Source organism: Perca fluviatilis, chromosome 22, assembly GCF_010015445.1.
Source record: "Perca fluviatilis chromosome 22, GENO_Pfluv_1.0, whole genome shotgun sequence".
NCBI classification, from domain to species: Eukaryota; Metazoa; Chordata; class Actinopteri; order Perciformes; family Percidae; genus Perca; species Perca fluviatilis.
The window spans coordinates 17,418,629-17,446,370 of record NC_053133.1 but is presented as its reverse complement, the minus strand read 5'-3'; the positions used below and the strand labels follow the sequence as shown (position 1 = coordinate 17,446,370).

General features: G+C 43.3%; 1 protein-coding gene across 1 annotated transcript; it reads left to right on the top strand.

The window, feature by feature from the left end:
- Positions 1 to 361: 361 nt before the first annotated feature.
- On the top strand, positions 362 to 27,742 carry dipk2ab (divergent protein kinase domain 2Ab). Its single transcript, XM_039790403.1, has 4 exons — positions 362 to 840; positions 7,328 to 8,230; positions 21,563 to 21,866; positions 25,281 to 27,742. The coding sequence occupies exons 2-4, from the start codon at positions 7,577 to 7,579 to the stop codon at positions 25,625 to 25,627; spliced, it is 1,305 nt and encodes a 434-aa protein (XP_039646337.1). The 5' UTR covers positions 362 to 840; positions 7,328 to 7,576; the 3' UTR covers positions 25,628 to 27,742.

Here is a 27,742-nt window from a genome sequence, read left to right as displayed (position 1 = left end):
ACTTTATTTTTTGCAGGATGACCTCGTCATAACCAGGATCCAGTGCAATGATTTAACATTTTGTACACCATATAATAACATGTTTAGGCCTACATTAGCCTAGCGAAACCGTTTCCCATTAATTTCCTGCACATGAAGTTGCACTGCATGGTAATCTAAATTAACATTTACTTTCAGATTATGTTACTATCTTCCATCAAAAGTAAATTTTAGGCTGACGGAGGCACTGAGAAAAAAATTTGAAATTTGGGCAAACTTTGCACTGGGGGAGGTGTTCCAGACAAGACAATATTAGAATAATCGCTTAGCAACCACTGCCGTAAACAGACAGCGGGTGTCGTAAAGGGTAAAGAGGCTGGTGTTGAAAAGAGTCGAAACAGAACCCATTGTGGTGTTGGAGAGGAGTGAGCCTCTGCCTGAGAGAAGAAGAAAAGAGGCAATTCCGTGACCACAAAGGGACTCGTGATAAGCGGGCAGATATGGACGTTAATGCACAACATGGGCGCTCTTGTCCTTTGTGAAGAGGACCGCGTCGTCCAGTCGGAAAGATCCGGTATATGAAGAGTTAAGACTCGACATCCCAACTGTTTATTTCAGCAGCTAGCAGGCTAACTGGCTAAATACCTAGGAGCTAGAAATGGGGAAGCCTGTGTGAGTTTGCTTGATAGAGATCTCCGTCGATCTTTGAAAAGGCTGTTTTCGGTTTAGTTATTCTCGGCGGTGATTTCAAGTATCCGCCGCCCGCCTCGTAAGTAGCCGCAACTTTAAAGAATGATATCAACTGAGCGCTAAGCATTACACACTACTACTACTACAGAACCGGAGAGGAAAGTCATACAGGTTTGTTTCACTGGTTTTCTTCTTCTCTTTGCATTGAACTAAGTGTTTAATAATCTGAATTGGCACAATGTGATTTTAAGATTATTTTTTTTTGCTGCCGCCGCTTGATTCATTGGCTAATAAGACAAAAGCTCGATAACACATTTCTCAATTATTTCTTTTAGTATATAACGTTACTAACGTACGAGCACGCTTGACCCTTAACGCGTGTTGCTACCACCAGGCACGATGAAATGATAAGATAAAGTAATATACGAAACAAACTCTTATCAGATGCCCATATGGGACAGGAGGTTTATTATTACTACTATAAGAGCTGCTGGTGATATTTGTTACAACACCACTATCTTTGGCATCTCAAAATGACCGTTTAGTACGTTACCTGCCCTATAATTAGTCGTCTTTTCTTTTCTGTATGTTTTTCTTTCTTTCTTTCATTAGAGAACATTAGTCATATCCATCCAGGTACTAATACATTACTTAATGACGGCTACAAAATGACAGAATGCACAAAACTGCAATGGACTGCCTCTTAAATCTTTAAATTACCTTTGGTCATTTGTATGCAGAACATACTGTATATTATAGCAGCAACATTGGTGTTAAGAAGGTAATATTTGCTTGAGGCATCATTAACATTTTTTTTATTATTATTATTATTATTATTCGTTCAGTGTTTCTTCAACAAAACATGTTTTTGCATTGCTTCCTATTTACTTAGCACTTTAGTTTTTGTCTACTCAGATTAATGTACCTCAGCAAGTCTCCATTTGGCCAGCGCGATTTGGGTTGATTTGCCCATCAGACAGACTCAGGCGTTGGAAATAAAAGTGCAATTTGCGATAATGGCTAAACTGACTTGACTATTAGATTTCTGTGATTGTACGGTCTTTGCAAACTTCTGCCCTTGATTTCTTCAAAGGAAAAATAGATTACCACAACTGTTCAGAGAAAGTCTATAATAAGTCCTTAGGAATTTCTTTTTCCAGTCTAATGAATAGAACAGGCTGCTTAGATTTAATTTTTCCATAACAGGAGACTAATTGTGGCGCCTTTCTGCAAGGTTAGTCGACAAGGGAACTGTAAAAGTAGAAAAGTGATACACTGAAGACTTTCTGCTGGTGGTTGATTTGAATGTTTCTCAACGCTCAGCAGGGGGACGTCTTGTAATTGTAGCCTAAAAGCTCCCACAGGAGCAGTATATTTAAGTTTTTGACCTCAAAACTCCCCAAATCAAACTTGGATAAAGCATCTTCTACAGCAGATGGGGCTACATTAGGAGTGACCTTAAATTAATCAATACATGTCTGTCAGGTAATCAATTTTATTCCCCCAACATATTTCCCATTTGTTTAAAGTGAAGCTTGTTTTGACAGCTTGTTTAATCAGTCCAAGTGTAGCTTCGCTATTTGTTTCGTAATGGCATTACCTTGAGATTTATATGTATGGCAACTTTTCAAACTTCTTCAGTGTGATGCTGGCTTGTGAACATGTGCAGCTGTTTAAAATTAAACAAAAACATGTTATCAGTTGAAGAATCCAGAGCAAGTCTCCTTCTGCTGCGTCAGTTTGGTGCAAAGCAGATACCATTGATATTCTCATTAAAACCTCTACAGTTTGGTTTGCGCCAGAGATGAATGGACTAATGTTTATATGGCGATGCTGCTAATTGGTGCTTATATTCTGAGGACTCCATTTTCCATTAGGCATGCAAATGTTAGAGTCATTTTTATCTATCCATCACTGTCTACGTGTTTGCTGTACTAAGACAATCCGGCTGTGGCTGAATGTATTTATTTATTTATTTTTTGATCAAACATTATTGACTTCCACAGTCGATAACCTTGGCAACAGTAGTTCCTCTCTCCAGCTAGAACCGCGCATTGCAATGAGGGGGGGGGGGGCTTTTCTGAGCTTTGAGTAGGGCTTGGTGGTAATACAGGCGTTCACCGTGGGCAGACACTTTCATGTGTGTATGTGTGCGTCCATTCAGAGATGGAGAACTGCTACTCTGTATTCTAGTGATCTCTTTCCATTCATTTCCATCACAAGAGCAATAACTCAAAGTTTCTCTCACCTCACTGTCCATTAGCTATATATATCGGCCGTATCTTTTCTCTCTATTTTTTTCTATTTTTCCAACCCATCAACTGTATTCCAGTCCTTTTTCAACACTTTCTCTTTGCGCTCCTTTTTGCATTTCCAGTGGAATTAATCAAGCATGTTCATGTGTGGCTTGACTTCATTATATCATAATGAAGTTTAGCCTCAGGTGCAGCGAAGGAAATGGATTAGCCCGAGAGTAGCTTTGCCCTCATACACCATTATCGGAAACCAGCTTTACACAATGAGCTGTGGAAAAGATTATTCAAGATGGACATTTTCTTTTCCACCCCTTCTTTCTTATCTGGGTTGTTCTTTCAAAATCTGTATAAAATAATAAGTTTGAATAATAAAATAAGTTAATAAAAAAAGTTGAAATATTAGAATATTACGATGTCCTCTTCCTCTGGCAACCTTTTGTCATTCTGTTTTAAGCCAAAATGAGGCCTATTCCTTCATCTTGCGCCTTTTCTGTCCCAGTAATGAGCCATTTTGCGGCTCTTAACATCTGCCAAACTTGGAACATTTTGAATGCGAGACTCATCTCCCATGCATGAGGAGTCAGGCATCCTTTGATTTGCCCTCTTTTCTTTGCCTCTCTTTCGGAGCGCTCACCACAGTACTTTGTAGACTGAGTACGCTGAAAAACTTTCTTACCCCAGTTTTGGCAGTGGCTGTGTATGATGAGAGGTAACTTGGTGCTTACTCTAAACAGGGCTTTCCTCATGGTATTGTGCATCCCTCTTTCTCGCGGAGTGCAGAAGGAGCAGAGGCACCGTGGGGTAGGAATGGAGGAGGGCGGCTAATATAAACATACGTTTTCTGTGGGCACGATGGGGGTTTGTCCAAAAGAAAACACTGCTTTAAATTTCACTGCCCTTCTATACCGGTTGGTAACATCTGTGTTGGAATACAAAGCATTTTGCTTTAATTTAGAGCTTGGAGTGAACTTTACCCTTGTCCAAAACCTAAGTAGGCAACCTTGAGCTTGATACAGTCTGCCTTCTTCTCTGCCTGTCCTGTTTAATAACTCTCAGCCATTGGCTGGCATACAGCAAAAGAAAGCGAGGGAGTTAAATAGTTTTGCAGGTGTACAATTCACAAGAAACCGTCTAGTGGGTTAATTACCAGGGAAAAATATCCGCGTCTTAAATTACCACGCATTCTTCCAATAAAACTGAATGTGTTGGTCTTATTCACACTATTACTCTGTGTGTAGTAGTAGCAGCAGCAGGCTATAAAAACTCTAATCTAGTAGCATTTCAATTCTTATACTCTCCTGCGTCATGCTAAACTAAAGCGCAGGATCAAGGATAAGCCATCGGTGGCAGATTTGTGCATTTCATTGTCAACATTTTAAGCATTTCAACACTTTGGTTGTCTCTCGTTAACCGAAACGAAATTAAGTGTGCGGCTTATCCTTTCACTTCAGCAATTAGAACGGTCATTGACATAATCCATGTAATGCTCCAAAGGTAATTGAGGCCTAACAGTTTCTCCGGAGAGGAGGAAGAAGCTATGTATTCTCCCTGTGTTTTAGCCACCAGCTCATGACTCTCAGTACTCCGCAGTGTCCAGGTCTTGTTCGGGGCTTGTCCCAGCTTGCCCTAGCTCTCTGTTGCTTTCTGTAAAGGATGAAGGGGGGGGTGATCATCTTCTCGGCCTGGTTGAGGTTATGTTTTGTCATCTTTGAGCCCTTTGCTGATCCTAATAAAATCTTCTATCTGCTCCAAAGATCTTGCAGCCACATTTGTGCTGCGACTGCCTGTGTTAGATGCTAAATAGCACTTGAACTGAGATCTTATAGCAACGGGATATTCCGTTTGTCCCCTCAAGCAATCGGCTTCCTCTTGCTAGTAGTAGTAGTAGTAGTAGTAGTAGTAGTAGTAGTAGTAGTAGTAGTAGTAGTAGTAGTAGTAGTAGTAGACACAAGGCAAACATCCTTCCTTTTGGCTCCTATTGAAGTTGTTGTTTTTTGGGGGGGTTCTTCGTACAGACTTTGTTTCTTTATTTCCCATCTCCCAATCCATCTTTCTTTTCCAATTTATAATTTTATCTTGCAGAATTTGAAAGAATTCTCCCCAGACACTTTTAAATGATTGCGTTGGCGTTCTTTTGAGTTCATTCTGATTGGGTCAGCTGAGAGGTTAGGCCTACTTGATTATTGTTCATTTATAACACTGGAGGCATTTTTGTCAGCTTGATGTGGACCTACAGTTCCTTTTATTTAGCTTGCCCAATAAAATGCTGTTTCAGACTAAATGCACAAAGAATGATCTTTTTGTACTTTTTTTTTCTTTACTTCTGAGATATCTCAGATTAATGTGTGCATGAAGTAGTATTTTTCAAACGTGTCTAAATAATTCATTCGCAAAGCCTACATTTACCATTTTATTGTGCTGTTCATTATAATGATAAAATAAATGAATAAATGCCAACCCACGTCTTGGGAAATTGTGACACCTTGCCATTAAGATTTACAGTAGCTATTTGGTTTAATACAGGATTACACAGGGTTTAAGATTGCTTCTATTTTATAAGATATAAAGTAACTTTTATTATCCCTATCTTATTTATGCTACAATGAAGAAAATCATATGCTCACTGCTGAGTCGCATTACAAAGTTGTAGGTGTGTGGTGAGAATAGGAAATGTATATCAATGGATGTAGTGCAGCTGCTTGTAGTTCCCACTATTTAGATATGGCCTATTTATACATTCCTGATGTTGGCCTGATCTGCTCAAGGTATTTTCAGACAGATGTGAGTCAGCTTCTTATCTGACACTCCACAGCCGCACATCTCCCACAACTGCACACGTCACACAACCGCTGCTCTCGTGGCCGCCTCGAGCCCTCGTGTCTTTCCAGATCCCAGCCACTTCGATCAGAAAGCAAAATGCAAGGAACCCATCGACGCGCGCACTAATCACACTAGTCGTTAGCCGTGCCCTCTCAAGTCAGCTGTCCTAATAGGCATGTCCTAATGAGCTTTAATTGAGGATGGCTCATTTGCATGGCCTGAGTCATTGTCTTTCTTAAAGCGACTTACACAAATTGAAAGACTCATTGCTTAAAAGCTGATTGGGAGGGTCTAACATGGCTTCATCACGGGCAGACTACGGGGGGCTCGTGAGCCTTCTGAGGCCACCGTTCGTGTACTGCAAGCCCAGATTGTTGTCCTTCTACCATGCTTCGTTCTCAACATTCCCTTCTCTGCTGACATCGATATATGGAGGTATTCGCAGATTCTCTCTCTCACCCCCTCAACTACAGACGTTATTTTAGTGACAGCAGCCATTTTCAAAGAAACAACTTCAAAGCTTGATTAAAACGAAGCAGGGCAACTCTGATCAAAGGTTAAATTACGCACAGCATGGCTCTCTTCACAATGCAAAGGGAGATTTCTCCATTTGAAGCAAGAAGGGGAGGAATCGAGATTTCTGAGCTGGGTGTAACTGTTGCGGTATGCAGACGGCGTGTTATTTCGCTGTGCATTGAAAGAAAAGTGATGCTACTTTTGTGGCGGCAGAGAGATCCTTGAGTAATCCTCGCAGGGCAGCACATTTTATTTAGACTAGGAGAGGATGTTGTATATTTCCTACTTTTACTTTTATTTAGATTTTTTTTATTTTATTTTATTTTATTTATTTTTTTTAAGGTCAATTTTTTTATTGGCACCATTTATCATTCAGACGTAGAGAACAAATTCCACAATATGTGCCAGGTAATATAAGATGGTGCATCGTCTCTTTCTTATATTTTGGGGAGTATATAAGAAATGATTTCCCAAAGAGAAAGGGCTCAAACAGGCACACAGGCAGGTTTATTGAATTGGCTGTGGGCCATCTCATTTCTGCTCAAAAAGTAATGAAATCTCTCAAATAACCTAAGCATTTAAAAATTGTGAGACCATTTCAGATGCCAGAGAGAGTGCTTTTTTGTTTTTATGGGAGGTATCGCATGTTAGGACTTGCATTCACATACACAGGCAGTCGTTAGGTGGTCTGGCGAAAACGAAAAGAAACCCAATGTCATCCTGCGGCAACCAATCGTTTAACCGGCGATCAGCCTTGTCAGTTCCAGATTGTTTAAAAAAAAAAAAAAAAAAAAAAAATCACTGAAAAGTGATGCCAATGTGGAAGTGCCCTAAACCTGCATTCTATCTCATTCTACCACACTGCCTCTATTGGGAAAGAAGAAAGTTTTAAAAACTGAGTGTTAAAAAATAAATAAAATGAAACGCAAGCACTTAACTCCCCAGGAAGTTCAGTTGACTGTTAGATCAACCTTTTCCACTGCATGTTTTCCGTGTTATGAAATGTAGCTGTTTGATTTTTCTCTGATGTAATGAGTTCCCCTCTCCATTTCTTTGCTTGATTTCAGGCCTGCTGGCTCGAGGTTGCACACAAACACCAAGAAGGGAGAACATGACTCACTGGCCTCTGCCAGAGACTGGCACGGGGCAGCTGTGCCAACCTCGCCCCTGCCTCTTGCTCTAGAAGCTACCCCGGTACATCATGACGGAGAGGCATTGAGGTTAGCTCCCTGACGATCATCTCAATACACCTCTCCTCCTCCTCCTCCCTATCCCTCAAGAACCCCCGCCCCCCTCGCCCCTGCCTCGTCCCCATCATGCTGCGCTTCCTGCCTCTCAAACTTGGCCGCCTGTACCGCTGTCTGAAGCTCTTACTGGTCGTTGGGTTGTTTGTCATCTTGTTGATGAACACCCACAGCCTGTTTGCCTCCTTCCAGAAGAATGAGCTCACCGACAGACGCTTCATCAACCTCAACAAGTGTCCCGCCTGCTTTGGCACCAGCTGGTGCCGCAAGTTCATGAACGGCCAGGTTTCCTTTGAAACCTGGGGTCGCCTGCGATTCCTAGACGTTTTCAATGTCAAGAATGTTTACTTTGCTCAGTACGGGGAGCCCAGGGAGGGCACCCGTCGCGTAGTGCTGAAACGGCTCGGCTCCAATCAGGAGCTGGCTGAGATAGACCAGAAAATCTGCAAGAGGGCCACAGGCCGGCCACGCTGTGACCTCATCCAGGCAATGTACAAGACAGAATTTTCCCGGATCAACGGTGACGTTCGTCTGCTTACTCCAGAGGTGGTGGAGGGCTGGTCAGACCTGGTCCACTGCCCCTCTCAGAGGCTGCTGGACCGCGTGGTCCGCAGGTATGCGGAGACCAAAGACTCGGGCAGCTTTCTGCTAAAGAACCTCAAAGACACGGAGCGAATGCAGCTGCTGATGACCCTGGCGTTCAACCCGGAACCGCTCGTACTACAGGTACGGTGTCCGTTTGAACTATTTTTCAATGTTGTGTGTTTGTCAGGACAGGAGCTGTTTAAAGCAACATGTGTGGGCTTTTTACGTGTATTTATTTATTTTATTTCTTTTGAGTGATGTTTGACTATCACTGTCTTTGAAGAAAATATTGCATCTTGATAAAAAGGTCTGTCAGCTGATCTGTGGCACCAGGTGTTTTCAGAGTTGTTGATAAGGCCTGGCTCCTGGGTTACCTTTGCTACAATGAGGATACGAGCATCGGTACAAATCGAGCCAGGGTGTTGGCCCACAAAGCCCCCAGTAAATTACAGGGTGGGAAATCCTCCTTGTCCTTCCTCTTCCATAGATCTGAGATGAGCCATTACACCCTCCCCTAAACTCTAGGCTACACCGAGACTACGCGTCCGCTATCTGGAGCACGAATATTCCCCTGCTTGATTATAGAAGGGTTTAAGAGCTGTGGCCTCCCAAAAGATGAGAGATTTTGGCTGGCGGCAATACTGCATATTTAACACTATATGTAGGGCAGTTTTGAATTATTGAAGAATGCATCTGTAAATGGTCCAAGTTGTTTTTAATTTTAATATATGTCCGTGTCCACTGGATTCTCTTCATTTGTGGGAGACAGCACATGGAAGGATCTCTTACAGGGCTGCTAAGTGGAATTAGTAACAATTTTCTTCCAAAATAAAAGCTTTTTTTAAAGTTTTGACCTAGAACCAAGACTTAGTTAAATTTTACAACTTGATGGACTGACAAAAACCCAAGACATTGTTGTTTTAAGTCTTTAGTTTTGATGCAACTGTGACCATTGCATTTTTGAAATTCGCATTACAGTTGGTCTAATTATAATATTGAGCTGCAACATTATAAATATTTAATTGGACATAGAGTAAATGGTACATGCCGCCAAAATCAAAAGTGTGCCTGTTAAACTTAAAAAATTTAATTAAAACGTAAAATTACGACTATTCTGTCATCCTGCATTTCAAAGCAGACATCGGCAGCTTTCTAACATATGCCATATGTCCCTCTCCTTTTCCCTCAATGATTTACAAGCAGCCAATCAATTTCAATTTCAATCCGGCATTGGCCACATCAGAACAACAATGGTCATGGCCCATGTAGACATTCAATATCTTATGCTGACCTTCAAACCCCCAGACATAAGACTGGACACCTCCAGGCATTTCAGAGGACAAAAGGCGAGATCAGCCTTTTAGTCCGGTCAATCTATAAAATCTGATTAGCCTTGTGTGTTCGCTTGCCCTCCCCCTTCCTTCCTTTTTTCTTTCTCGTTTTGTCTTTCTTCCGTCTGTGTCATTCTCTCCTATATTTTCCCGTCCGCTTGTGTACGCTCCACAAACTTTGGCCAGATAATTCCATCAGTATTTTTTTAATGCCGTTATGCCCTAGTTCAGAGGCTCGATGACTCATCCCCCCCCACCCCCACATCCTTATCTTGCACACAGCTGCAGACATTGCACACCAACACATAATGCATACATGTTGTGCACGGCCCTCTCATAAATTGTTGATCTCATGCTGAACTTGTGACCTGCGGCAGATATAAGAAAGGACTATAGGGCCCGTATGCACCAGGACAGTGGTAACAGATTGTAGTTGGTTTGTGTGAATGGGTAGTATACAAAGAAATGTGCCAGACATCTCAGAGTGCCTTGACTGTTCATCAGCATCACTGAACTCAAAAGATGAGGAGAAAATTTGCTGAGAGACTGAGAGACCCTATACACGAGGTCGGGCAGCAGTAGACCATAAAGAATTAATGGCGTCTATAGAGATTGAATAGGAGACGTGCTGTACTAAAACTCCTCCTTTTTTTTTTTTTTTGCTAGAGGTGAGCACTACTGCGCGGGGACTGGTTTTAACAAAAGGTAGAGGAATGTGGGCTGAGCTTTATGACCAGTTATTTAATGGAACCTGATCCGTATTTCAACTGTTTATCATGCTGCCTTGTTGTTCAGGCCTAGAGCGATGTTTCTTTTTGCTTGGTTGTAGTCCCCTCTTCAGTAAGTTGGATAGGCCAGTATCACTCAGAGTATGATTTTCAAATGTGCTATATTTTGTGTAAATTTTATTTCTTACAGTCATTGGTTGACAGTGCTGTGGTTTTTGGGTCTCTTTCCTCTGGCTTTATACAGTAGAATAAGATTTCTGCCGTCTGCTCAGTGAGCTGCACTCTCTCCTACAATGGCTTATGTTTCCAGTCTTTTTCAGGCCACAGGCAGTAAATCGGCCCCGTTTCACTACGAGAAACCAGACCTTCTTTGTCACTGGGAAACAATCTGCTGTGTTGTTTCGGGTCTGTCCAACAATGCGTTGTCTGTGTGCTCTGCGGTACACAAGCACACACACACACACACACACACACACACACACACACACACACACACACACACACACACACTCTCCTGTGTCACATGGAAGACAATTTGCCTTCGGGGAATAAATATTTTTGGAAGGCAAAATGACGACAGCCAAACAAGAAAATCCTTTTGCAATGATGCGTACCTAACGTAACGTTATCCGTCTTTCTCTCACCGCACGGAAGTCGTGACGGCTCGTTTAAATGCACCGTTTCTAAATGCGGGCTGTGTGCATTTCTTTTTAGATTGAGCGTTTTTGATACTTTCACAGTTTTTTATATAGCACCTTGACCTGCTTTTATAATCAAACGACCTGGAAATCTCACTTTACAATATTGGACCTTTTTTTTTTTTTTTTTTTTCTTTTTTTCTTCTTCAAGGTTTCACAGATAAGTTGGCCCGGAAAGGTTTTTCTGTTACTCTGATAAATCTACTTGTTAAAGGGTTGTCTCTTTTATCAAATCTGATTAGCCTTGTGTGTTCGCTTGCCCTCCCCCTTCTTTTTTTTTCTCTTTTTTTTTTTTTTTTTTTTTTTCCCATTTTGTCTTTCTTCTGTCTGTGTCATTCTTGATGCTGTTTAATTTTACCTCTCATTCGACAGTAACCTGGTTTGCATGAAAAGTGAGTACTAAATTCTTCTCATTTCCCCCAGCTGGAAGCTTATTTGCCATACTTGGCTTCTCTCCTTCTGACTAGATGACTCACTGATTCATCAGGTGATGGTAGTGTTTGATGGAGTACATCTGGCCCAACCTTAAATTAGTTTGATTTAGCCTAGTCCTCCCTTCCAAATCATTAAGCTCGGTGAGTTAGCCAGGAACATGTGACTGTGCTCGCACCCTTTTTGGTCCTCAGCCCTGTCTTGCTCAGTGAAGCTGAGAATAGGATGGGACAAGCCTGTGGGGTTAACTCAGTCATCTCCTCCAGACTCAAATCTGTGCTCTCCCAGACATCTCTCTTTCTTTCTTTCTTTTTTTATTACCGCCTCTCCCCACCTTCCACAGAAGCACCTCCTCATTCAACACACCGTCCTCACCTGACAAAGACGTACTCGTCAGAAGGCATGAACTGCTCACCCAACACCGTCTGTTTCCCCCAGAACGCAGGCGACTTGACACGGATACTAAATCGGAGAAGAGACGGATGAGAGAGAGATTAGATGGATGACCTTATCTCCTATTCCTCCTAAGATTTTTGACAGCCGCATTTTAATGCAAATGTGAAAGTAAACATTCACAGCACTTTGAGCAAACACACTAGCAGCTTGTTTGAATCTTTAAAATGGGGGGGGGGATGCCTCTTTGGTATGCTGTTGATTTAATGAGGTTCTGCATAATCTATTACGATGCTCATCCACTTTGGGAAGCTAAGACAAAGTAAATAGTATAAATTCGAGAGAGAGGGAGGCTGTACGATCTGAGGAAAAATATTTGATATGCCCTAACATTGAATATCGCGACAATGATATAACTTGTGATAAATAAACGGATATTAAAATGTTGCCTACTCAGTCCTGCTGCTTTCAGTATTTTGCTAAAATACAACAAATTTCCCATTCAATTTTAAACTAATGACAAAGTGTAGCCATGGTGTTCTTTGTCAATTTAGGTTTTTTTTTGTTCTGCAATAAACCTTTTTATTAAGATTAATTGTTGTTTTATCCTGTCATTTTAAGACTGTCTGAGGCTATACAGGTAGTTGGTGGTATTGAAATGCATAAAACCAAACAATATTTTGTGTTCAAATTATATTATAAAAACAAAGTGCGAAATGAGACTTTTGCGAGCTAAGATGGATGTAGTGGTCACAAAATGTCTACAATATTGTAGAATTTAAAAAAATAAATAAATAAATTGCCCACATGGTCATGTTCTGACAAAGGATACACAGAGTTTGAGCCTTTTTTATATTGTCTTTGCAGAAAAGTCTGCAATCTCATGGCCTGGCTTTCTGGGTCATGCCTCTTTACAAAGAGGATCAAAGCCTGTTTTAGTTTTTATTTTCATTTATTTTCATTTAATCACAGACACTGCATGCTATCCCAGCTTAAGTGAGCGCCTTCTGTCTCTAAGGCCTGCTCAGTGGCTGAGGTCCACCGGTAAATAGTATTTAAGTTGCTAGTCTGTGATTACAACCTTTTGTTTTTGGGTCTGGGGGATTGTGACGCTCTTAGCACATAAGAGAAGAGGTTGTGTACGCTGCTTAACCCTGCTTCAAGTGCTCCCAAACCCCCTTTCATTATTCTTATAGGCCTTTGTGTACAGACTGAATCCTGTTAGGATAAGACAGGGAGTTATCTGGGCCTGACTCCCCTCTTTTGGCTGCCCTCGCTGGATGGAGGCCCTGGTGGAAAGGGGAGAAGGAGGAGAGGAGAGGAGTGGAGGGTTTGTGTGAGTGTGTGTGTTGTACAGACCAGAGCCTTGTGGTGTTTTCCCCCCATTTGAATGAGCCAGCCTGCTTGTGTTACCATAATCCTTTCTCTTTCTACCGCTCTCCAAAAACACACACACGCACGAACGCATGCGCGCAAGCACGCACGGCAGCTGTGTTTGGTTAGGTAAATGCCTGTGGCTGAACCCCCCCACCCTTCACTTATCCCACCCACAAGCTCCTTTTTTAGAATTCAACCCCCACCCCCAGCTTCCTACTGTTACAGTCCACACTCCAACTTACCTCATGCCCAGCTCCTGAAGACGCCAGTTCTGCAACGCTGGAGAGCAGAGGTGTGGATCTTCAGTGATCGCCCGATTCGATTACGATTATCATGTCTTCCTCCTTACAGCAGTTTCAATGTGAAACTTACTCAAACCCTATTAAACCATATGTCAATTATTAAACCACAATCACTTCCTGGGTTACACAAACGCACACAAATGCAACCGCACTTGAAACCCCCCCCCCCACACACACACACACACACAAACACGTCAAGAGAAAAAATAAATAAGTTGCTGGCCTGATGGTAGCTTGTGTGCGATGTGTCCGACAGGACGTTCTATTCAGTGAAGCAAACGCACAGAAATTGTTAAGAAATCTCGTTTGATTTCTGAGGAGGAAGGAGAGGCTGGGGTCGAACTGAAAGTTAAGCAAAAGGTTTAATAAAACAACACGATGAAAACGACATGACAAAAACAAATGATACACTGCAGCTGACAGCGGACTGAGTTGACATGCCTCCTCTTCAGGAATTACATCAATCAGTCCTGAGAAATTCTCAGGTTCCGAATTATATTCCTTTGGAATTGTGGGCGTTTCCCTGAATGGAAACTGTCCCAGGTCAAAGACACAATCTGATTTCAGGTTTTTTCTCCAGGTCACAGACAAAGGTCGTTTAACATGGTAGTGCAGATTCTGTTCAAGTTTACAGAGTTTGCATTTCCTTTGTTCTAATTAAGTCTGGCCCCGCAGGGAGTGGCTCCCCAAAAGTTGTTTAAACAATAAGTCTTCTAGAGCATCTACATTCATGCTAAATAACAGCCATGACCTAATTCATTCTTTAGAAACTTGAGTGGGTGTGAGCCAGACCAATGCTGATTAGGCTTAATCAGTATTGAAACATTCCTTCACTCAGTCACACAACAGTTTACATTTTTTACCTAAAAGTATATTGTACTAAAACATAAGCATGGTTTTAACTTTTTTATCTTCAACAAAATCCAAATTACAGTTAGCTGTTAGTCCAAGAAACACAGCTCAAAGACGAAAACCAGTCACTAGCTGCCGTTGCTAAAGTCCTCTTCAGCAGGGAAACACGCCGTCGTCCTCTCCGGTCCAAAATCGGCGTCCTCCGAACCAGCAACTCTCCGCCGTTAGCTCCAACTTTAGCTAGGCACACTAGCACAACGTTTGTTCTAAACCACTGCTGTTAGACAGGAACAGTCCCGTAGTGTAGCTACACTTCTTCAGCTTCCTTACTCCACTTAGATCTTCTCCAAGCTAACTATTCTAGCGTCTCTCAATGTTTCTCAGTGTTTTCTTTCCTCTTCTCGATTTGCGATTGTGTGTGTGTGTGTGTGTGTGTGTGTGTGTGTGTGTGTGTGTGTGTGTTTTATTTGTGTGTGTGACGGGTTAGGCTACTGGGAATGTTATTTTTCATTTGAATGTTTATGACGGACAATTAACGAGCGACGTCATAGCGTTGTAATTGATTATGGTCGGGGACTGCATCGTCCATGTCCACATCCCGATGCATCGATTATTTGATTAATTTTAACACCTCTACTGGGGAGTCTAACCCCGTTCACAACTCTCCCTGGGCCCCTTAAGATGGCCAACATGGATCGGGAACAAGTGGTTCTTTACTCTGCTGTGTCCCCTGGAGAGCCGAGGGCTTAATGTAAAAGCAAGAACATGGCCTTTTGCACATCAGCTTGTCTGCAGTAATAAAATCGTCCACTGCATGAAAACATCAGGCACCTAGTTCCTGTCAAAGAAAATATGAGAGGTCAGGGATATACTCTAGCATCTTCAAGTCTTGAGCATTTTCACCCTTGCAATTGTTGCAACAACTTTTATTTAAACTGGTAGTGTAGATGTTTTGAAACTAGTCATAGTCTGGCATCTTTTACTATGTTAGTTGAGCATTAGAGAGAATTTCCCCTACAAGGAGCCATTATGTATCTCTGTTTGCCCTGTTCTGCAAAGATGTTAGAGTGCAGGGTCAGTGACAACAGTCTCCCTGCTCGCTACTTCCTCGGCTGCCCCCAAAATAATTGGCGTCTGCTCTGAAATACACATCCCTTGATGTAGGCCTCAAACCCACAGCCCTCAGGTCTAAGGCCAAGATTCACTTGGCTTCCTCCGCTGCCGTGTGGGCGGCAATACCACCTAGACTGAGTCAACACCACTGCCTATGACTTAATACGTTCCTCGTCTTCCAGTGCCGGGATTTATGAGGTGGCTCTGTGCGCAGTGGCTCAGGTTCAGGTCGGCGAAGGGTTTCGGTTATCAGCTATCAACGGAGTGTGTACTAGCAACCCCGAGCTGCACTGCCCTCTGCTCTCATTCCTCTTCCTGCTCTCATTCTCTCTCTCTATAGAGCAGAACTCAAAGACGTAGCTAACCCATTTCTATCACTGCATGGCAGAGCTCACTGAATCACGTGCACGCTCTTTCGTGTTGCACAAAGCCGACTGTACGTGGTCTTACTTGGTCTATATACCTGACCTCCTTGGTTTTGATTGCTCACCTGAGCTCAGTGTTCACACACACACACACACACACCCCCAGCAGTCCTTTCTAGTTTCAGTCTTCTTCATTTAATTATTTTTTTCTGTTTCCCAAGACTGCTGCCAGCTCTACAGACTGTGCACTCTATGAACCGCATGTCTGGTAAAGAAAGAGGCAGGGCCTTATGCTAAATTCAGATACACAGTCTCCATCTCTCTCTACTCTTCTTTCTCCTCTACAGACAGACACGCATACTCTCTCCTCTCAGCCTGGTGCTCTGACTAGGCATTTCCTGGCTCCCATGTCTGGAACCGACGGCATCACTGTCCTGTATTGCAGGTTTTGGGGGTGGAACAAAGAGAGAGGGAGAAGCAGCAGCAGGAGACGAGAGCAAAATAGAAGAAAGGGATAGCGCCATGTGTGCCAGGATGAGGAGTTAGCGCCCGCTCCCCTGTGGGGCCTGAGCTCTCGCTGCGAACTAACCAACTGGATTTTAAACTTAAATGGCCAGCAAAATACCAGACGGGGCTCACCACACATCCTCCAGACACGCAAGGTCACCAGGAGAGCTCTACAGAAAAATCCCTAGCCTTTGGGAGCAGATGTAACTCCTTAATGCTATAAGCCCCCTTTTGATAAACTAGAGATAAATGATAGGCTATATAATGTTCATTTTGGAACATCAGGGTTAAATGTTTTTTTGTTTTTAAATTTTATTGTGTTTAACTGAATGCGTCAGTCCGCCACGCTTTACCTTTTGATTCCCGGACTCTTGACTAGTCCTGTCCCAACTTGTTTGCTATGATGGGGTGAGATTTTGTTGAGGACAGAAAATGTTGAGAATTTACACCACGCCCCGCTCAGGGCTTTAACAAGCTGCACACATGAAACACCTCTGTGGCAAACTACTAATTTCCTTTTTTTTGTTGCTGTAAGTAGCTGTGGTTGCAGGATGAAGGCAACTGCTTCTCTTTAAATCTTGCATTCGTAAACACTGATCTCTGTGTCCAGCGGATATGCGTCTGTGTATGTGTGTTTGCTGGACCAGTGTTCTTTGCAGACCAGCCAAGGCTATATCTTGGGAGTCGCTCATGTTTACTCTGCCTCTGAATAGAGGTTGTTATCAGCCCTGGTCACGTTGCATGTTCTCATTCACATGCACTTGGATACAGTTTCACATAGACACACACACAAACACACATGCAAACGCGCACAAAGAGCCTCTTTGGAGCTCTCTCTCACACACACACACACACACACACACACACACACACACATACACATGCCCACGCCCTCCCCTGAGTGGCCCAGTAGAAGGGCATGCCTTTGTCAGCAGATGTCAGGACGCAGGTGTGTGTTCCTGTGCCTCTCGCTCCATTCGTTTCATCCTCTTCTCCAGAGGCTGCCCATTTGTCTGTGGCCCTGTTTCATTTCAGCCCACTCCAATCTCTCCCCAAGAGGATGCCAGTGTGTCTGTTGTATTACAGGGAGGGGAGTGGAAAGCACAAGCGCCCCACAGTCAGTGGTACTGTAGGGCACCGGCACAACCTTTTTAAGATTAGATTTGTTAGACTTGAGCCTAGAAGTCACTGTGAGGTCGTCTGTAATGAGGCGATTGTGTTTTGGTCTGTTTTCCTGCCTCGCTTTCATTGTCCCCAGAGCCAGGCTCAATTATTTCTGTAACATTGCAAGAATCGTTAGCAGAAAAAATGTGTTCGGAAAATAAGAAGAGCATTTGGCGCCAGGTTCTATAAGTTAAAGGTTTTGCTAAGCAGAAGATAAAAAGGTTTTTTATCCAATGACAGGAACAAGAAGTGATAAGACTTTTTTTTTTTTAAAGCAGTAAAAGTTGCTGAGATGTGACATTGGCAATTTTGCACCCTCAGCATTTTTTCAGTAGCATAACTTCATCGAGAGACGACTGGTAAAATTCACTACCTGTGCAGTCCCCACACATACAAGCGCGCGCACACACACATACAGTACCTCCCAATTCTGCTAAGAGAGAGAGAGAGAGAGCAGTGGATGTATTATTAGGCTGAGCTTTCCAATTTATTTCGTCCACCCCCCCTCAACGCCTCATTGCGGACATTAATGACTTCTGCAGAGTAACCGTTTAAAGAGTGCTAAGGGAGAATGATTGGTAGGACGCGTGGAGTATTTGTCAAGCTCCGCAACAGGAGAGTTTGAATCCAAAGCTCATGTGCCCACTTCCATGTGCCTGCCTACACTGTTCAGTAGTTCTCACCTTTTCTCCTTATTGCATATGAAACTTAAATATGGAAAGCTCATAAAAATGGGTAGGAGTTGTCAAGACCCCTGTAATTGACGCAGTGCAATGAGCCTGTCAGATCAGTGAATGAACGACATCTATGTTAAGACCCGCGGACGAGGGCCGGACAGACATGAAGGTGTTCTCATAACAGCTGTTGACAGTGTCTGAAAGTAGCCTTTGGGCATTCATCCGTCTCCTCCCTCCCATCAGCCCATCAGCCCCCATCTGCCATCGCTCTACTTTTGCTCCCATTCAGGCTGCAACCTGACAACAAAGAGAGAGATGTGTTTAGCAGGCAGGTCTTTGCTGGTTTATTCCTCCTGTCCACTGGAGCGGAGAAGTGAAAGACACTCTGTTTGTCTCTTCTGTTTGCTGTCTCCATCGTATTCTCTCTCTCTCTTCTCTTTTGCTCTCGGTCTCCCCACCACCACCCCCTTCCTCACATTTATCCATCCGCCCTGAAGGGGTGAGTGAGGGATGGTGTTTTACAAAGCAGGTTTAGCCGTAAGATTGGACAGGCTAAGTTTTGTCAACAAGACCAAGAGCCGCTTAGATTTGCAGTAACATAAAGCGATCGGAAGTTTGAATCTGGGTCAAAGGGAAGCGGGCCTAATAGGGATGTACCACCAACTGATCCAGCTTCAAGCTAATCTGTCTATACCAACTTCAGAAATTAGTAAGCCATTTTAGGTATTTAGCCTGTATAGTCTTTAATCCTAATATCTCTTATTTAGGAATGCCCATTGACTCGCAACATATCAGTAGTCTGGGATTGTCTCCCTTCCAGCCTGTATTTGGGAGTGCAGTGAGCCCACCATTATCCTTTTGTTTCTTACTATGTGCTGGAACCTTTCACTTTTTGAGACATATCTACTTCCTCAGATTCCCCTTCCTGTCAACTCTGCTATATCAGAAAATATAGAGGTAGGCTATTAAGCCAAGAGTTTTTGGGGAAGTTGGGGTGAATCGTTGCCAAGTCTAAGGATGACAGGCACAGACAGACAGGCTGCTGGAAGCCAGTAGTTTCCTGGACAGACTTTTGTCTGGCCCACAATTGATTGGGTCCCCTTAGGGAAATGGGTTCGACCAAGACTGCATTGGATGCAACTTATCATTGTCCTCCCCTCTTGGTGGTGGATCTTTCTTAAAACGGATGGGAACAGGAGATACGCCTATGGGATAGATTTACACCCCAAACACCGTAAAAGTCTGCCTCTCTGTTTCGCTGTAGATTGCAAAAAAAAGGTTATGACTCATTGTTGCGTCAAGCTCTTGATTTTTCATCCTTAAGATTTCTTTGTCCAATCAAGGACCCATTGCAAGGCATCCTTGGCCTTCACTTAAAATTGCATTCAGCTTGTTGCACCTGGTACTATAGCACAGGTGGGATCTGTATGCTTTGGCCTTCAATGCATTTAGCAAATGATAGTCTAGTCGAGGGATGTAATAAAGGCGCTTAAAAGCGGCATAGTTTGAAGAGCGTCTGAGAACAAATGTCTCAACACTAGTCAATGCTGCAAAAGTACATAGCCATTGGTTCACCAAGCCGTAGGGCCGGGCCATAGGGAGAAAATCAGATATCGCTATATTCTTGACCAAATATCTCGATCGATATTGCGGCGATATTCTAGAGTTGACAATTGGTGCTTCAACAAAATATCTTCACACTTAGATTTTAGATAAATAATCATCAGTAATGTGGACATAATGTCTAAGTGGGGAAAAGGCAAATAATAGAACAGCTAGAACAGTCTGGTAAGTTCAGAAACTCTTTACTGAAATGCAGCCTTTAAAACCAGGAAAAGACAACACTTATGTCATATTACGATACCCAAAATCTAAGATGATATCTAGTCTCATATCTCAATATAATATCGATATATTGCCCAGCCCTACCAAGCAGTGTTTTTTTTTTCCATTTATGTTTTTTTTTTTTTGGATCACATTCACCCATGGTGCCACAGTCTCTAAGTGGCACAGGTCCAGCTGTTGTCTTTGAGATACAGTAGCTGGGTGGCTGGCGAGGGGGGGTCAAATTTATGTTTTTAGATCATTTGTATACCATTAAAATTTAAAGGGAGTTAGAGAAGCCATGCATATTTAAAATCACCCATCTCTACATAAATGAAAGCTGGTGAAGTATTAAGTTACAACAATTGTAAAGTGAGATGTAACACTCATAGTAGTTCCCACCTTACCTGCAGTGGCTTGGCGTGTTTCCTGCCATATCTCCGATGCAACTGGGTTTCACAAAGGGAGGGCTACCGAGGCTCCTGTGAAACATGAGCGCTTCTGATTCTCTGTCGGTGTCTGAGCGGCGGCTGCCTGCCAGAAACAGCAGCCGAGGAGAGATTTGTTACATAGGAATTGGGGGCTATCATTAAGCTAGCATATGGCTGGGGGTTTATTGTAAAAGATAATCACTTGTAGCGAAACTGATGCAGGCTGCGAAAAAAAAACAACGAAGGAATATTTTATTTGTCAACCTGCGTGGCAATGAAATGGACCAGGAGAAAAGAAAGTGATGTATGGAAAGTGTGAGACACCTGATCTCACAGAGGGAGAGATGGAAGCAGTAGACTTACAGAATCCAGTCCCTTAGCAGCCTGGCACGTTTGCCAAATGCAGCTGCTTCACGGCCAGCTCATTTAAGGTGTGTGTGAGTGCGAATTTGTGCGTGTTCAGACGCTACCACTTGGCTTTGAGTGATTGCAGACCATGGTGCATGTGTGCATGTTTTTGTTTGACCTCAATAAATCGAAAAAAGTTGAGAGAGAGAGAGAGAGAGAGAGAGAGAGAGAGAGATTAGGGTTTTGTGCAGCAGCAGTGATACCACTTCCTGCTAGCGGTATTACCTTGTTGTTGTTATTATTAATCAGTTTTAACCTTGTAGTACACAGGGATTTCTTGTCAGCATGCCCACACTGAATTTACTCGGTTAGCCAGCATCATGCAGCAGTTTAAATCGCCCTGCTGCTGCATCACAACACATAAGGCTTCCCTGCTAACTGCTGCTACCACAAATCACCTCCTATCAGTTCTCTGGAAGCACTGAGTGTAGCAGCGTACATCAGCTCATAGCTGTGGGGCTTTAACACAAACTGGCTCGTTTCTTTTATTAAACGTAATCCGTTATACCCAGTGCTGGCTCCGTTTCACGTGATCCTCTGGCAGATTTTCAACTATTGTGCTTAGAATTGTGTATCAAAAATTACCCAGGGCTGCACACAGCAACTTTTGTGTTTGATGTCAGGGTTTTTTTTCCCCTCCTTTTGTCTCTATTTAGAAACTGGTTTCTGTGCAAGTTAAACAAATATTTTCTGACAGTGTGAAGGTTCTCGTAAATTTTCGCCTTTTGCTTTTCAAAGCCAATGGGGTATTTCTGTTTTTCTCTATGTTACACAGCCTTCTTCAACCCTACTTCTTTTCTCTATTTTTATTATTTTTTTTATTTTTCTTAAATCAACGTTTTTCCTGTTCTCATCCGTTTCTCCTTCCCAGAGCTTTCCATCAGACGAAGGGTGGCCATTCGCCAAGTACCTGGGAGCGTGTGGGCGGATGGTAGCTGTCAACTACGTGGGCGAGGAGCTGTGGAGCTTCTACAACGCACCCTGGGAGAAGAGGGTGGACTTGGCGCGCCAGCTCATGGACATCGCCGAGCAGCTCACCAACAACGACTTTGAGTTTGCCCTCTACCTGCTCGATGTCAGCTTCGACAACTTCGCCGTCGGCCCACGGGACGGAAAGGTCATCGTTGTTGACGCCGAGAATGTTCTCGTGGCAGACAAAAGGCTGATCAAGCAGAGTGAGTGGCAGCGTCCAGTAGAGTGTGTGTGTGTGTGTGTGTGTGTGTTTTATTATCCCAGTTTCTATGGCAATTCCATGTGTGTTACACCTTCAAACATGGAGCTACATAGGAAGACAAATGCTGCTCATCTTTACACGACAGTATTTTTGTTTACATTTAAGACTGTCACGCTCAAGTTGTGGAAATGTCATTGGTGGTTTTATACTCTTAGAAGCCTGGTGCTTTACTAAAAATGTAAGTGATAATTATAACATATGTTTCCTCCTCTCCAACTGTTCCTCAAAAGCCAAAGTGTGATTCAAACACTGTTGCTTGGTGTGAACCCTCTGGAAAACACTGCACTATACGTCGAAACTACTACCAACTGTAGGTTATGAGGCAGGTTCGAGGAAAGGTCTCAAGGGACAGCGTCCTCTTTTCTAAGAATACACTCCTCCAACACCCCTTGTGCTTCCCACACACTCGTCCCCATCAAAGAAAAGATTGTCCGGATAACAAGCCATCTCCACTGCCCTAGTTTTTTTTTTTTTTTTTTTTTTTTTTGGCCTCTCAGAATAAACCTCATAACAAGGACAAGGAGAGCTATACATCACACACTCAGTGTGGCAGTTTGCTACCCCTCACTATCCCCCTTCCTAGGGCTACTTCAAAGAGAGGGACGACCACCCAGTCAGACTTAGATTTATCCCTTCTTGCAGGAATCCTATTAGAGTGATAAACTGTTGTGTCGCTAGGTGTGGAGGTTCCACCCCTCTTGTGCCCCGTGATAGATACTGTATGAACTTGTGTGTGTGTGAGAACGGGGATGTTTTATAAGTCCTTTTTTTGTTATTTGGAGGGAAGTATTGTGATGAATTCATCCTGAGAAGTGCCACTTTGCAAATTACAAGATCTAACACCGGGAAACCGCATATAGATGTGTTACATAGCGTGACACTATAACATGCACTGTAGTCTTTCCCCTTGAGTCTGTACTTGGTTTCCTGTGTGATTATGTTGCCATATGTGCACCCCCTACTCAAAAGTGTGAATATTCACCTTATTTTGCCAATAGCTGCAATTTCCCACCCCCTGTCACAGTAGCCCTTGGCAAGACTCGAAGCACAATCCAGGTTGAGACTGCCTTTGTTTGGCCGACACATTTAGAACTCGACAATGCAAGCTGCTTACCCTGGCCAATTCAGAGTTTAAGCCTCAAGAATGTTTACGCGCTTCTCACATGATTGTGTGTCTGATCTGTTTGTGTGTGTGTGTGTATCAAGTTCCAAAGAAGAGGGATGACGGCGATAATTAATATTGCGAGGTCATGGCCATGTGTCGGACAGCAGCAGGAAACGGGCGCGGTAACCTCCCAAGGCTCCACAAGCAGAGAATCCAATCGTGTGTGTGTGTGTGTGTGTGTGTGTGTGTGTGTGTGTGTGTGTGTGTGTGTGTGTGTGTGGGGTGGTGTGTGTGTGTGGGGGGGGTGTGTGTGTGTGTGTGTGTGTGTGTGTGTGTGTGTGGCGAATCTCATCAGTGTAAACTGAGGCCAATTGATTTGCAAATCAAACGCACAGAAAGCCACGCACTGTTCCACTCTCTCGTTAGGGGCATCCATATTGATGCTGCGGGTTTCAGGCGAGATAAAACGCATGCCTTGTTTAAGTTGTGCCGCACGCTGTGTATTTGCACAGTCCAGTGGTGCGAAAGGAGCCATTCCCCATCATTGAGTTTATATTGTTTGAGGATGGTTGCACCCCCAGTGTTTTTTTGGAAACCCATGCTGTATAATGTAACACACACTTCACTCACTCACATTCTCTTCTGTCCCCAACACAGTCACTTCCTGGGTTACACAAATGCAACAGCACTTGAAACTCACACACACACACACACACACACACACACACACACACACACACACACACACACACGCTCTTTCTCTCACAATTAATAATGCACTCTAACACAGGCATGCATTGTTAAAACTGTCTGGTTCTCTTGAATGCCACTAGTAAGGCCACGCTAACAAGCATTTCAGGCCCAAAGTCCCTTCTGAGTGCAGCCCTGGGAAGGCGGAGCAGTGAGATGACTGTATACAAGTCCGGCCTGAGCTCCTTAACATGTAAGGTGCAGGAGACGGGCGAGGCGGCCTGCCCCGGCCACTGCTCGCCCACTCATTTGAATTGGAAATGATTTAGTTTGCTTTGGAAATGTTCTGGCTTTGTTACGCTCAGGCCTGCTGTAAGAGTGGAACAGAAGGGATCTGGGTGCATGTAAATAGACGTCGGACTTCAGACAAAGTAATTTTTTTTGCTTGTGTGTCACATTCTCCTGATGCCATCTGTCAATCAGTGCTGAGGTGTGATGCATGGCAAGCTCTGAAACATTAATTGCTTTCACCTCACCTTGCTGCTTGTGCGCGCACATTTCTTTTTATGGGTATGTGTGTGCACGCTCGTGGTGTGCATACACACGCAGATCCATCTCCATCACCCTCACTGATTGAGGTCGATGTGCCCCTCCTTTTTGGGGGGGCCTCAGGGGCCCCTCGCTAACAGGGCAGTGTGGATGTTTGATTGAGTTGTTCTGATGAGCCAGAAGATAAGTGCATTACAGCGCTGATACACTGATCATGTGTTTGCATCCTCTGGGTCCCCCCACCCCTCCCCTCCACACCCTCCCAACACTGTTATTGATCTGCTTTTTAATGCACACACCAATTGCACTCTCATCATGCCAGGTAATTTTCTTGGCTCCCTCCATTCCCAACACAATCCTCTAAAGAGAAAAAGCAATGTGAAATGAGCTGGAGAGAGAATTTTATTTGCTCAATAAATCTGTAAAGTTGTTTATTTCTGTCAAATGAAACTGTAGATGAGTTGTTTGGCTGTGTGCTTTGAGAAAGAATTTCCTGTTGGTGCCTGTGGGATGTCAAAAATGGCACCTCTGCCTTTTCAGCTTCTGGTCAGTTTGATTTCTTGGCTAATAATTTGCACAAACCTTTGGAAAACAAATATTTTTTTTCACGGCTATGCAGTCAAACAGTTGTAATCACTCAGTATCAGCTTCAAACTTCCCACGCTTTTCAACATAACAGTTAAAAAAAAAAATGAAATTTGAGAAGCCATATACAATATAAACTGCAGGTTGGTTGGAACATCTAAGCTGTATGCAAAAAAATATATATAAATGTATGTTGCTCTATGATAAAAAAAAAAAAAAAAACGGGGCATTTTTGGTTTGCAAGACCCACATATCCCGACCTCATTACATATTCACCTGACAAAGGCTGTAAGAAACGAGCTTACGACCCAATAAACACTTTTATATATTTCAAATGACGACTATATTAATATTACTGACTGTTTTTATGATCAGCATGCTTTTATTGCGGCGTGTGCATTTAACGGTCTCCCTGTCTCCCTGCAGACAAGCCAGAAAACTACGACGCGTGGTACGAGAGCCGGTTTGAGGAGTGCGACAGGGAGGCCTGCTTGTCTTTCTCCAAGGACTCCCTTTGTTCCAGGGTCACAGTGGACCACAACTACTATGCCGTGTGCCAGAACCTGCTGTCGCGGTACGCTACATGGCGGGGCACCACTGGAGGCCTCCTCCATGACCCCCCTGCCCACATAGCCAAAGATGGACAACTCGAGACCCTGCTGGACGAGTGCACCAGACCCAAAAAGCGCTATGGCCGCTTCCAGGCGGCCAAGGAACTGCGTGAATACCTCACACAGCTAGCTGCCGCTTCCTCCTCTGCTACGGCCAGGTAATGAATGGAGCCGGCGTTAGCCTGACGCACTGAGAGACTGGATCCTGTACTCTTTATCTCTGAACTCTTGAGATCCCGGTTCTTGTACATGATGTCATTCGCTCCCCTTTGTGCACTGGAGCAGGAAGGTGTGAAGAGGTCTTGCGTCAGGAAGTGTAAGAATCAAAACTTCAAAGCAGATTTGTTAAAGCTCTAGCTTTTACCTGACTTTGCTTCTGTGTGAAAGAGCAGTGTGGCGCAAAGAGATTCTGGTTAAAACCAGGATAGAGAGGAGATAGAGGCAACCTCTCTTCTCCCAGGGTGGGCGGCCATCCTTTGGGGAGGTGAGAAAGGGCTCCGTTAAACACGCATCCTTGACTGGACCCGGGCTACCGCAAACCAGAGCATCCAAGCAAACTAAAGCAGCGTCATCGCGCAGCCCTGACCACATTCATCGTCCTGTTCACTCCTCAATCCATCACAACTGTTGTGATTTATAACATTGAATCTTAACACCAGTTTTATTTTGCCCCTAGGATGTCATTTTTATTAAATTTTTTTGATTCTATTCAGGGCTGAATTTAAGTCCATGGGTGCGTTTACATTTTTGCTATGCCATGGCTTTTTTTCCCCCTCTGTAGCATGGCTGCAGGGAAGGCGGAGGTAGCATGAATCTCCTGCTGTCAGGCAGCAGGGAAGGCCAAACTACAGCAGGTAGAGAGGAAAGGCAGAGAGTTGGGGGTTTGTTTTTTTTGTTTTTTATGCAGGAGAAAAAGAAAACCCTTGGCGGCTACATAAGTCTAATTTCCTGCTACTCCAATCAATCATCAGGATTGTGGCAATCGTCTTTTTTTTTTTTTTTTTTTTTGTGTGTGTGTGTGTGTTTTTTTTCCTTCCCTTTTCTGTAGGAAACCGAGAGAGTGAGACAGCTGCACATAGGAAAAGGAAGGGAGTAATTGGACATTGGTGGTCCCTTGATGCAGATGTGCCTATACCAAAGAGGCTATATGTAATATTAAGAACCCTGAGCAGTACAGAGTGACAGCACCTTTCCCTCCAGTTGTTCCCCAATAGAGCTCTCCTAAGCAATCGTAACGTGTACACAATCCTATATGAGCTGGCAGGCCCGCATTCTGATTTATTTTTTTCCTAATCCGAAGTCAAAGATTGGACATTCTTAATGTCACATAGCCCCCTCTCCCCCCCCGACTACATGAAAGGGGGAAAATACAGTGATTCTTAAGAGGGCTAGAAAACACAATAAAACAGTGTTGTAGTGACCTTGAGTGCCGAATTCTCTTTAAATGTCTAATTGAGAAATAAATCCAATTTTCAAACTTCTTCCACTAGTGTTGAGCACAGTAAGCTCTATCAAGTAAATGTAAAAAAAATAAAAAAATAAAAAGGGTGGGGGGAATGAAGATATCCTAAATTACTTCCTCGCTCCAGAAACAGCTTCTGACCTGCACTTTCTGTTGAATATTTAAACATTCGCCACTTAGAGGTTGGGTTGATTTTGCACTCAGAGGACCAACGAATTAAAGCGTAATCACAAATACAGGCTCATTTGGTAATGGATTATGGGAGATCTTAACTCTGATAAACTTGGACAAAATAAAATATTCCCTCCCCTCTTTGGCTCCATATGTTTTGTATTTCATCTGTTTAGATGTTGTGAATCTGACGCTAAATGCCCAGTGGAGTGTTGTGTAGCACGGTCAACAGACAGCCCAATAAGCAAGTAAATATGAGCCACTCCATCTACCGGGAAACTAGAAAGCACAGCAGTTGCTTTTTCGCCTTCTCCGAGACCCCAGGCGCTGACGTGCCCCCCCCCCCTCAGTTAGGAAATGCAATAAAGTGAAGTTTGGCTAAAGGATTTCTGGTTTTGAGCCTCCCTTTCCTTTGTTGTGTCAGATACATTTCTGCTTCCCCTGTATGGAGGACATTGAACCTGGAGGGATTTGTATGTGCATAACTAACTGTCCACTTTTGTACTGTAATTTTCTTTTGAGTATTATATCAGCATTGTCTGATTTTTCCTGTGCCTTTCATTCAAAAGTTGTATTTACAACTTTTAGTGGGTTTAAATATTAAAATAAACGAAGATATATATATATATAGATATATACACTTA